Source organism: Tachysurus vachellii, chromosome 4 (assembly GCF_030014155.1).
Source record: "Tachysurus vachellii isolate PV-2020 chromosome 4, HZAU_Pvac_v1, whole genome shotgun sequence".
NCBI lineage: Eukaryota > Metazoa > Chordata > Actinopteri > Siluriformes > Bagridae > Tachysurus > Tachysurus vachellii.
The window spans coordinates 7,283,945-7,296,570 of NC_083463.1; the positions used below are offsets into that span (position 1 = coordinate 7,283,945).

Sequence of the window (12,626 nt, forward strand, 5' to 3'; positions counted from 1 at the left end):
GTGTGTGTGTGTGTGTGTGTGTGTGTGATGGAGGTGAATCTCCTTCAGGCTTCCAGGGAGATATTAAAGGATAATGATTACACTTGCAAAATAAAGTGCTATCTGAGCTGACTTACTGCAAATACGCCTTGAGAGGTAATATGAATAAAATTGTAATAGGTCTATAATCCTGGATTTAGTGACATCAAACATTCGAATGACTTTCAATTTTTTTATACATCGTTTTATTCTTCCTCTTGCTTTTCTTTCGTTCTCTTCTGGAAACTTCATTAGCTTCTCTGGCTCAGAAAACATAAAGGAACATAAAAAAAATGCAGCTTTTTCTTTTTTGCAGTCTTTTTATTGGTAGTATATATCAATGACATAATGATTAACCTTACATGTTTTATTTGACATGAAAAAGGAACAAAATAAAATAACATCAACAATAAGAAAGAAAGAAGAAAGTTATATATATGTAAAGTTACATACAAATATTTTGGGATCAGGTTTTGTTGTATAAAAAGGTTCTAAATTATTACACCAAACTGTCACAAATGGAAAAAAATACACTTTTTGCCACTAGCAAAAACAGCCACAGTTCTATGAATAAATATTTATAAAATTGTTAATTATATTTTTTACTTATTATTAACAACGGTAGGGTTGCATCAGGAAGGGTGTAAAACCTGTGCCAAATCTGATCTGCGGACCACGTGATCGGTTGTGGCGACCCTAAAAGAGAGAAAACCCAACTTATTATTGTTTATTATTGTCCTGTGTATTTAATCCTGTGTATTTATTGTTCTGCATATTTATTTGCAATCGTCTCACACTGTAGTGTATTAAATCTGCTTGACCTCACAGAGTCGTGGCCTAATGGTTAGCGATTCTGACTCCTAACCCTAAGGTTGTGGGTTCGAGTCTCGGGCTGGCCACGACTGAGGTGCCCTTGAGCAAGGCACCGAACCCCACCAACTGCTCCCCGGGCGCCGCAGCATAAATGGCTGCCCACTGCTCCGGGTGTGTGTTCACTGCTGTGTGTGTGCACTTTGGATGGGTTAAAGGCAGAGAACAAATGGGCCATCATACTTAGCCGTATGTCACGTCAACTTGGAGCTGAACATGCTCAAAACTGTGGAGATGTTAGTAGACTTCAGGAGAAACCACCCTGCCCTTCCACCACTCACCAACTTGGAGCTGAACATGCTGAAATCTGTGGAGATGTTAGTAGACTTCAAAACTACACAAAAAGTTTTTCCCCCTATGTCATATCCGGGTTAAACGGCTACTACAGGGATTATTAACTGTGTTCTTTAATTCATTCTCCATACACACAAACTCCTTCAGCTCCTCCCTTCTGGCAGGTGCTACAGAACTTTGTTTACCAAAACTGCCAGACACAGGAACAGTTACTTTCCCCAGGCCCCTCATTACCTTGATTAACAACTCACCATAATTATATTCCCTGCTTCATTTACCTATAAGTACTGCATTATCAGAACTGTCAGTCATCACATCATCAGTACATGTTACACACACTACTGCTGCTCTATATTGTACAAAAGCACAATACTGTTATTTGCACTACTATGCACCTTATGTACATTACTGATCAGTCATATATACTGTATTCATATTTAATACTCATACTGTCTATATTGTATCACATCGTACGTATTGTCTTGTATAGTCTGTTTTGTTTTGCATAGTCTGAGCTAAATGTATAGTGTATAGTGTTATTTATGTCTCTACTTTTGAGTGAGTCAGTCGTGACCAAATTCCTTGTGTGTGTGATTATGTATGTATATATATATTTTGTCCATATATATTTGGACACAGGCACAATTTTTTTTTTTTTAGGTATTTACTGTACCGGGGGGCACAGTGGCTTAGTGGTTAGCACATTTAGCATGTTTGCCTCACACCTCCAGGGTTGGTGGATACAGCCTCCGCCTTGTGTGTGTGGAGTTTGCATGTTCTCCCCGTGCCTCGGGGGTTTCCTCTGGGTACTCCGGTTTCCTCCCCCGGTCCAAAGACATGCATGGTAGGTTGATTGGCATCTCTGGAATATTGTCCGTAGTGTGTGAGTGCGTGAGTGAATGAGAGTGTGTGTGTGTGCCCTGCGATGGGTTGGCACTCCGTCCAGGGTGTATCCTGCCTTGATGCCCGATGACGCCTGAGATAGTTCAGATAAGCGGTAGAAAATGAGCGAGTGAGGTATTTACCAAAACATATTCAAGCTATAGTTGTATAGGTATAGTGGGCTGAAAGTGCAGTCTCTCTCAGGTTTCCTCGAAATTGGAGGAAAGGTTTAAGAATTACAGCTCTTGAGAGTAGCCACCTCCACTTTTTCAAGGGACCAAAAGTAATTGGACAATTGAATCAAAAGCTGTTTCATGGACAGGTGTAGGCTATTCCTTCATTATTTCTTCATCAATTAAGCATTTTAGTAATTAAGCGTGGTATTTGCACTTGGAATCTGTTGCTGTGAACCTACATCATGCGTTCAAAGGAGCTCTCTATGCAAGCCAAACAGGCCATCATTAGGCTTCAAAAACAAAACAAATCCATCAGAGAGATTGCAGGAACATTAGGAGTGGCCAGATCAACAGTTTGGTACATTTTGAAAAAAAAAAAGAATGCAATGGTGAGCTCAGCAACATAAAAAGGCCTGGCTGTCCACCTTAAGACAACAGTAGAAGACGATCGCAGGATCCTCTACATGGTAAAGCAAAACCCATTCACAACATCCAGCCAAGTGAAGGACACTCTCTAGGCGTGTCATTGTCAAAGTCTACAATCAAGAGAAGACTTCATGAGAGCAAGTACAGAGGGTTCACCACAAGGTGCAAACCATTTATAAGCCTCAAGAATAGAAAAGCCAGATTAGACTTTGCCAAAAACATCTAACAAAGCCTGACCAGTTGTGGAAAAGCATTCTTTGGACCAGAATGACAGAAAGAGAAACGTATGGAGAAAGCTTGGAACAGCTCATGATCCAAAGCATACAACGTCATCTGTAAAACATAGTGGAGCTAGTGTAATGGCATGGGCATGCATGGCTTCCAGTGGCACTGGGTTACGGGTGTTTATTGATGATGTGACAGAAGACAGAAGCAGACAGAATTCTGAAGTGTATAGGAACATACTGTCTGCCCAGATTAAGCCAAATGCAGCAAAGTTGATTGGACAGCATTTCACAGTACAGATGGACAATGAGCCAAAACACACTGCAAAAGCAACCCAGGAGTTTTTTAAGGAAAAGGAATGGAAAAATCTGCAATGGACAAGTCAATCACCTGATCTCAACCCGAGTGAACGTGCATTTCACTTGCTGAGGGCAAAACTAAAGGCAGAAAGACCCACGAACAAACATCAACTGAAGACAGCTGCAGTTAAGGCCTGGCAAAGCATCAGAAAGGAGGAAACCTAGTCTCTGGTGATGTTCATATACTCCAGACTTCAGGCAGTCATTGCCTGCAAAGGATTTTCAACAAAATAATAAAAATGAACATTTTATTTATGATTATATTCATTTGTCCAATTACATTTGAGCCTCTGAAAATGGGGGGATTGTGCATAAAAATGGTTGCAGTTCCTGAACCTTTTACTTGATATTTTTGTTCAACCCCTTGAATTAAAGCTGAACGGCTTCAAATGTTTTTTCATTGTCATTTTATACTGGTGGCATACATAGCCAAAAGTATGAAAATTGTGCCTGTGTCCAAATATATATGTACCTAAATGTATATGTATGTATGTAGTGTGTGTGTAGTACATATACATATATATATATATATATATATATATATATATATATATGTGTGTGTGTGTGTGAGCACCTTAAAGTATGAAAATTGTGCCTGTGCCCAAATATATACGTACCTATATATGTGTGTGTGTGTGTATGTGTAGTATATATGTGTGTGTGTATATATATATATATATATATATGTGTGTGTGTATATATATATATATATATATATATATATATATATATATATGTGTGTGTGTGTGTGTGTGTGTGTGTAGTATATATATGTGTGTGTGTGTGTGTGTATGTGTAGTATATATGTGTGTGTGTATATATATATATATATATATATATATATATGTGTGTGTGTATATATATATATATATATATATATATATATATATATATATGTGTGTGTGTGTGTGTGTGTGTAGTATATATATGTGTGTGTGTGTGCCCAGAGCACCTTAAAAACCACATTCATTTCACACACACACACACACACACAAGGCGAATAACGTTGATTCTGATTCTGACTCAATATCCCATGAACCTCCGCGCGCCAGGCCCCGGATGTCTATCGCACCGGAAGAGAAGATCAGGTCCTTTCTAGCCATCTTGTGGCGCCGAGCAGCGAGAAGTTCGCACCAAGCCTCGTAGAATCGGAGGAGAATCCTGCTGAAGGGGCGCCATCATGCCCGGACATCTACAAGAAGGTTTCGGCTGCGTCGTTACCAATCGGTTCGACCAGTTATTTGATGATGAAGAGGATCCGTTTGAGGTGTTAAAACAAGCCGAGACCAAGAAGAAGGACACGGCCGCCGCTCCGGGGGCCAAGAGCGCGGCGCAGGCGGCCAAACAGCCCCGCAAGGACACGCAGAAGGACAGGAAAGTGCCTGTTCCCGAGAAGAAAGAAGACACCACGACGCCCGTTGCTCTGAAGAAGGAAGGTGAGAAAGTTCGCTTTAATATGACCGTTAAATTCCGTTTGTTTCTGCACGCGCGTCAAACACACAGCACGAGCGCGAGCACGCGGTATCGCGCGCTCGTGCACTTCACTCTTCATAACCGTTTGTTGACAACAAACACGATCTCGTTTAAACGCGTTTAAACTCCCAACACGGTAAAATATCACCCGTGTTAATTATGTATGATGTTTAGACGCTGTAGCTAATAAGCCGGGCAGAGAGAGAGAGAGAGAGAGAGAGGCCTGTTCGTGTTGTCACGTTAACTACTTTTCCCCTCGGGCCGAATCCCAAATTGTTGCGTGTTTGACTACGAAGTGCACTTGTTCCAGCGTCGCGCTCCGTTCCGAACCTAGTGCACTTGTGTTTAAGGGGTCGCGCGCCATTTGGGACGCGACCCACGGAAAGCTAGCTCGATAACAAAAAAGACGTCGTTTTTTTTTTTGACGTCCATTTTCTTTTCTGAAAAGACGCCGAAAACGCTTGTTAGGATGCAGAACGGTGTGTTTGTTGATCTTTATAAGGTTTCGTTGTTCCAAAATGTTCCCAGGTAAAAAGGGTTTATATGTTGAGAAACTCGTGCAGGTTTGTAACAGACCCAGACCTCGTGGTTGGAGGGAAGCGTTCAACAGCCACCTCCAGTGACCGTCTCGCTTTGTTTATTAGTATTAGTCAACTTTAGCAGCTCACTTTTCTATCCTGAAAACCTAAGTAGGCTTTGTGACTTTTTTAATTTTGCTTTGGAAATAGTTTTATTCGTGCATTTGTGCAAAAAAACAAAAAAAACATTAAAAATGATCAAAATAACGAACCATTGATTTTATATATAAATAATATAAACACTTTTACGACGTACGTTTACATTTCCAGCATTTAACAGACACCCTTTATATCCAGAGCGACTTACGTTCTCATTTTTATACCAAAACCGAGCAGTAAAGGGCCTTGCTCAGGGGCCCATCAGTGGCAGATTTATGGACCTGGGATTCGAACCCACAACCTTCTGGTTAGTAACCCAAAGTAGCCTTAACCACAAGGCTACAGTGTTTAGGTTGAACAAACGTGCTCGATTTTATCTGTAAACAGCACATGAAGTAAAATGGTCATCACTAGTTAAGTATAATTTCATCCTCAGATCAGCTCCTTGACACTGAGCATAAAATTGCTCAGTATGTGTGCGAGATGTCAAAAGGTGATTGATGCATATTACAACGATATGAATATTATCGTGTAACGCGCAGCCCTTTACGCTGTTATCTGCTTCAGAGAGAAAGAGAAAGAAAGACGCCCTCTTGCCCACGTTTTTTTTTTTTTCCGGGTGTGACAGGTTTTGTGCCTTAGGCAGATTTTGTAACGCACGCACACACCCAAAGGCTTAAACACGTGCTTCTGGCGCCTGTATACACACGTTAAGAAAGCAAGCATACACTGCGCACAAGTTAAAAGGGATCGACATTGTTAGTGGCATTTTGGGTTTGATCGAATGCCACTAAAGGAATTCTACACACACACACACACACCGGTGTTTATATTGGGTTCATATTTCTCTGCTTTGGTGTTGGGCAGCTTTGCTCAGTGCCGGACAGGTGCAGAGAGACAGCTGCCTGGGCCAGAGAAGCTATTTTGGTGTGTCGAGACACCCAACAGGCTCTTTTCCTCTAACCTGCGTCTGCACTGTTGCATCACCGTTCGTGTGTCGTTATCGGTTTTAGACGACGTTCAGACTTTGAAGCCCTACCCCAAAAGTTTTGCTGAAGCAATTTAGTCATTCTTTTTATTTTTTTATTTATTTTTTTTTCCTGTGTCAATGAAGCATGACAAAATCTTATACAAAAAGCAGCAGCCTTTGGGCTTTTTATTTCACCTTTAAAAGAAAGCATTCTGAAATGCATTTGGTTAAGCTGTCTTTTGTGTGTGTGTGTGTGTGTGTGTGTGTGTGTGTGTGTGTGTGTGTCTCAGGCATGAGGAGGATGGGCCGGCGGCCGGAGCAGCAGGCTCAGCAGGGCTCTCAGCAGCAACAGCAGCAGGGGGGTCAGGGCGAGGGTCGCCCCCAGGCAGAACGACGCACCGAGAGAAGGCCTCCACGTGAGCGCCGATCAGATAAACCTGCTGAGGACAAGCCAGCAGAGGGTGGAGAGTTCTCTGTGGAAAAGTGAGACTTTTTTTCTTAGCAGCTTATTTATAAGGCTTTAAGAAACGAAATGTACATCAAGAAATGCTCTTTATTATACGTGACGGCTTGCACAAGCAGGCCTGAGGCTTTATAAATTAGCAATTTCACAAATGTTTAACCGCGCTTGTGCAACTCTGAGCCTGGTACACAAGCAATAGTGCGTATGTCATAACGGTGATATGGGAAATAAGAAGGCTGTGGAATTTCCACGCATACAAAAATGATCGAAACCTGAAAATGAAAAGAAAATTCAGTCTTAATGTCAATGTGGATAAAAAGACTAAGCATTTTAGTTTAAACATTAACATGGTCTCTTTCCCTCTAATTAACTTCACCATCTCTGCTGTAAATTTGATTGATTTGGTTTGACTTCTATGGAAAAGCAGTAGAGAGGAGCAGCTGTATGCAGGCTGGATGAGGAACTTATGTCTGGACCCGATAATTGTAAATATTTGACCGAAACACAGCCAAATCGAACGCTCGCTTGTCAGTCAGGGATTATTACAGCGACTCTGATGGACTGGTCAGGAACTGGCACTGAATTATAATAATCATGTTAGAACTTCAAGGTCGAACTGTTTATAGCTGATGGCACAGTAAAACTTTTAACTGGATTACCTTTTAATGCGTGAAATAATACTAAACTGAAGTTAAACAAGTGTTTCTTGTGTCTTCTGGAAAGTTAATCTGAAGATTACATGTGACGTTAATAATCAATCTGCAATGTTCCTCACGACTAACCGTAGATTACTATATCTCTTGATTTCAGGTCTGCTGGCGAGCGGCCGTTCCGAGGCCGTGGCGGAGGCAGAGGGGGTCGTGGAGGTCGAGGCAGAGGCTTGGGACGCAGCGATGGATTTGACTCGCGTGGAAAACGTGAATTCGACAGGCACAGTGGCAGCGACCGCTCGTAAGTGATTCCATTGCCTTTAAACCCACTTTTAAATCTCTGTACATTTTTCCTTTGGTTACAATTTCATTAATCAATGGCTTCTTCATCTCGGAGTTAAATGCGAGTGTTTGTTTCAGCAGCTTTAAACCAGAAGAAAAGCGAGGAGGTGGAGGACCTCATAACTGGGGCACCGTCAAAGACGAACTGAGGTCAGTGTAACAGCAGGAGAGCATCACAGTCATACTCAGGTGCAGGGATTATTAATTTGGGGCGAGTAGTGTGTGCCAGGTGTCGGGGCTATTTGTAGGTGCCCTTTGGAACAGTAGGTGGATCTGATACTTAGTGTTCGATATTTTCAACTCCAGTTTAATCAGAGTATATCTGAAAGCATTACTGCATGCTGTGCATTCTGGATCTTTGGTTAGTTGATTAAAAGCCTTTTTCTCATTTTTACAGCGAGCTTGACCAATCAAATGTCACAGAGGAGACCCCTGAGGGAGAGGAGCACCCACCCGCTGACTCTGAGAACAAGTGCGTCGAACTCTTTTGGTTTATGATCTTTGTTAGGATGCAAAATAGTGTTTCTATAGATATCCTGGTTCATATCCCGTAAGACTGACTGTATGGAACATTTTCATTTCCAAATGCGCTCCTGAGAGAAATAGTAAGAATTGTAGAGGATCTTACTTGAAGAAAATAAGCAATAAAATGAGCTTTTATTGTGTAAAGTCCTGAGCTTTACATAGCCAGGTGTATTTGCATGGTCACTGAAACCAGATATTGGCAGTATCCTGCTACATTAGAGAGCAGTAAAAAATTTGGACGTTTACGCTCCTGGAGTTGAGGTGAGTTTGTGCAGAAACAGTCATGTTGGTCTGACCTCCTCCAATACGTATGATTCATACACAAGTCACTTGATCCTGCGAATTTGTTCTAATTTCAGATCACATAAGATCTGGATCAGAATAGTGATTCACTCACTCGTCACTAATAAACTCAGCAGAGGCACATTGACCTTTACGTGTGGTCTTGTCACAGGGAGAACGAGGCTGAGGAGGTAAAAGAAGAAGGGCCTAAAGAAATGACCCTGGACGAATGGAAAGCCCAGCAGGACAAGGAGAGAGCTAAGGTGGAGTTCAACCTTCGTAAAGCCAATGACGGATCTGAATGGAAGAAAGGATTCCTGCTGCACAAGTCCAAAGCCAAGGATGTAAGTCACCTTTCCGTTCCTCCGTCAGGCTTTTTGTTAATGTCGTCACTTGTAAAATCAACAGCAGAAAGTCTGATGGAGGGCAGTGCTTGATTATTTATTGATTTTTTTTATTTTTTTATTTTATTTTAAATCCCAGTAATTAATCTGTAGCTGGATAAAATGTCAAATCTTGTTTAAGTTAAATGAAAACGGTTCTCTTGTTTCTTTCAGGCTCCATTAGAGGACGCCGCTGGTGATCACCACCTCCGCAAGCCTGCCAATGACATCACGTCCCAGCTGGAGATTAACTTCGGAGACCTGGGCCGTCCCGGACGCGGCCGTGGAGGACCCCGTGGAGGAAGAGGAGGAGGAGGAGGAGCCCGTGGGGGTGGCGGACCTACCAGACCACCTCGTGAGCGCAGGCCTGAGAAGGTGGGTGGAGTCTTGGTTTCGTGTTTTCCTTCCAGTCAAGCAGGATCCACACCTGATCCTACCTGATTATTTAGGAATTTTGCTTTCAGTGCATTCAGGTTTGGCTTTTGCTTTACCGTGATGTCGGCCCTAAGATTAAACAACCCCTATCTACCCCATTCTAGTCACATTTGTTACTCATTTCTGCTGTTTTAACATCGATTGTGAAAGAGAAGTGTTAAGATTAGAACTGCCTTACTGACGAAGCTCTAGCCATCATCTCGCCCAGGGTCATGACCCTTTTATTTAAATGTTCCCAGATAACCTGAGCTTCTTCTCACTTCTTAAAAAAACTCCTCCTTCTGAAAACGGAAGCCGATTAAACGCTTTTAAATTCGCGTTAACTTCATTATTAACGTTTTGATTATTTCAGCTCTTTGAAGCCTTTAGGAAAATACTTTCAAGAAAGTTTTCTCTGCACCGAGCAAAGAACAAAACCGGTTTACTAGATTCACCCTAAGGCACGTGCTCCCTCCGGCATTTAGAGAATTTTCAAATATTTTCATAGAACCGGTCTTATGCCGTTCCTCCCATTTTGTAAATTCTAAAGGCAAAAAAAAAAATATTCCAAGTGTAAATAAATAATAAATTAATTAATTTCTTATATATATAAAACCAAGGCACTGTGTGGTGGGTTATTCTGATATTCTGCCCAGACTTCACACACGTGTCCTGTACTGACTGTCCTGCTTAGGTTCCATACACACACACACACACACCCTCCATTACACCCCAGTACTAAAGCATGCCTTATATTTTCACTTTTCATAAGAAAGCTCATGTCCTATGTCCAGGCAGCTTGTGGAGGTGTGATGCAGTGTTTTAATTAAAAAAAAAATTTTTTTTTTGTGATTCGGTGTTAAGGTCTTTGTCTCTTTCTTTAGGTGAGCGGAGGATCAGTTCCCAACGTGGATGATCCGGAGGCTTTTCCAGCTCTGGCTTAAGCTTCCTGATTGGTAGTGCTGATCAGCCTGCCACTGAGCCCTGCTTCGCCGGGCCCTTCGCTACGAGGCTTGCATGCTATTGGATCCTTCAGCAGATGAAATGATGGAAGACTGTTATCCATCCCACCCACCTCTTGTGGGACTGAATTTTACTTGTTTTAGAAAAAAGGAGAAAATCTTTAAAAAATAAAAAAAAAAAATGAAAGGACTTCTTGCTACTCAGAAGCAAATTATCGGTAGAGGTTTTGTATTAAGAAATAAATTAGCAGGGATGTTTTCATACAGTGTTTTTTTGTTTTTTTTTGTTTTTGTTGTTTTTTTCAGACATTATGCATTCTCTATGAATACCTTTTTTTGTACTGCTGCTTTACATATATGCATTTTTAAATACATGTTTTGAAAAGTGTTAGGTTGTGATGCTCTTTGGCTTGCTTTGTTTTTAAGCCTTAGATGCACTGCTAGGAATCGCTTCACAGCTTATGCACCGAAATCCTCAGTGAAGTAACATTTGATTTGTAGCTCAAGGCCAAACTCTTTGATGTGTCTACAATCGCTACGATAATCTGAAATTTTTTTTTCCCCCTGAGTTTGGCTGAAGATTCAGTATCTTTTCATTTTTAGTGGCTTTGGTTGCTCTGAGGATGTTGATGATGATGATGATGATGATGATACAGATACATTCACTTATAACAGCTTTTGTAGGTTTTTCAAGTCAAGATTACTTTTGTGCTCCTGTTTGCCCGAACCTGCATCATAAAAACAGTTGTAATTATTCCAACAAAGCAGTTTTGAATTCATTAATAGGTTTTCTTTGTGCCCCATTGCTTTTTACAACAGCACTAATTTTTGCATTTTTGTTCTGAAAGAAATACCAGCTGTTCAGTGTGTAACAGAGTGCTATGAAAACTGTGTGAATTCTAACCCTGCTATTATTCAGACCTCTGTCCATAATTAAAAGGTGGTCTATTCATATCGGGTCGTGTGTGTGCTTCTGATATAAACCTACTGTGGTTAAGATGAACGGTCAGGATGAGTTCATATTGAATTATCTGCTCTGACCAAAGGACCAGCTATAAGGTTTTTATTCATTTTACTGTTTTAATGTGATGTGAAAGGACTTGTGTGGTGTATGAGGCATATGTACATTCTAAAGTTTTCTGACCGGAGGTGTGTAGAATATGAGGGCGATGTGGTAGCCTAGTGGTTAAGGTGTTAGGCTACCAATCAGAAGGTTGTGAGTTCGATTCCCTTGTCCACCAGGTTGCCACTGCTGAGCCCCTGAGCAAGGCCCTTAACCCTCGATTGCTCAGTTGTATAAAAATGTAAGTCGCTCAGGATAAGGGCGTCTGCTAAATGATGTAAATGTAATATACGGAAGGAGTCACTGTAATAAATCGCCGCTTTATTACAGTAAGAGGTAAAGTCGTACCTTTTAAGACGGTGAATGTCGGTTTCTCTGTAACATGATAAAGGTCACGTCGCCGTAGTACTAGAGAGGAAGGGAGCTTTAGGATGTATTGGGCTTGCAAAATAAATCAAAATAGTACTTCAATCCACTTCGATCATAGCATCCAGACACGGATTATTCTCCAATAACAGGACGTTACAGGGTGTTTTATTTATTTATTTATTTATTCATTTTAATATCAATTCCATCTCCTTTTCAGACGCGACATTTCTGATTGCATTTGTCTCAAATGATATGGAGGTTATTTTTAAAAACAACTTTTAATGTCCGAATCAACACCCTGTACACTATACACTATGGTTTAAGTGGTAGCTTAATAGTTAAGGCATTGGGCTACTGATCAGAAGGTCATGAGTTTGAATCCCACGGCCACCAAGCTGCCACTCCGGGCCCCTGAGTCAGGCCCTTAACCCTCAATTGCTCAGCTGTGTCAAATGCAGTAAATGTACATAATGCACTACTTTTGTAGCCATGATTGAAATCCCATAATGCACTGCTGCTTACCATCTTTTAAAAAAGCAGGCGAGTTGTTTGGGGTAAATATCCGTTGTGTTGAAACAACGAAGTACCAACAATCTCTAAAATGTCTGTTCTTCTTTACACTATACTTTATACTTCTGAACTCATGAATCTGCTACCTGGTGGCGCGATACTTCTCATGTTAAGAAATTCTCACATGCAGTGTTTCTCACCAGTTTTTATTTTTTTACACTGTTGTTGGAAAATGTCAGATTTGTCACTGCAGCAAGCTTTAACACGTTTCTGTCCTATTTGTGTGTGTGTTA

At 41.1% G+C, this 12,626-nt stretch overlaps 1 protein-coding gene across 2 annotated transcripts; it reads left to right on the top strand.

Annotated features, from left to right (window-relative positions):
- Positions 1-4,322: 4,322 nt before the first annotated feature.
- serbp1a (SERPINE1 mRNA binding protein 1a) lies at positions 4,323-11,343 on the top strand. Of its 2 annotated transcripts, none has more exons than XM_060867509.1 (8): positions 4,323-4,686; positions 6,661-6,853; positions 7,644-7,784; positions 7,904-7,975; positions 8,223-8,297; positions 8,805-8,976; positions 9,190-9,390; positions 10,314-11,343. In XM_060867509.1, the coding sequence occupies exons 1-8, from the start codon at positions 4,431-4,433 to the stop codon at positions 10,371-10,373; spliced, it is 1,170 nt and encodes a 389-aa protein (XP_060723492.1). In that variant the 5' UTR covers positions 4,323-4,430; the 3' UTR covers positions 10,374-11,343. The 2 variants fall into 2 exon arrangements, with proteins under 2 accessions (XP_060723492.1, XP_060723493.1); XM_060867510.1 differs by having other exon boundaries at positions 4,326-4,686; positions 7,907-7,975.
- The last annotated feature ends 1,283 nt before the right edge of the window (positions 11,344-12,626 follow it).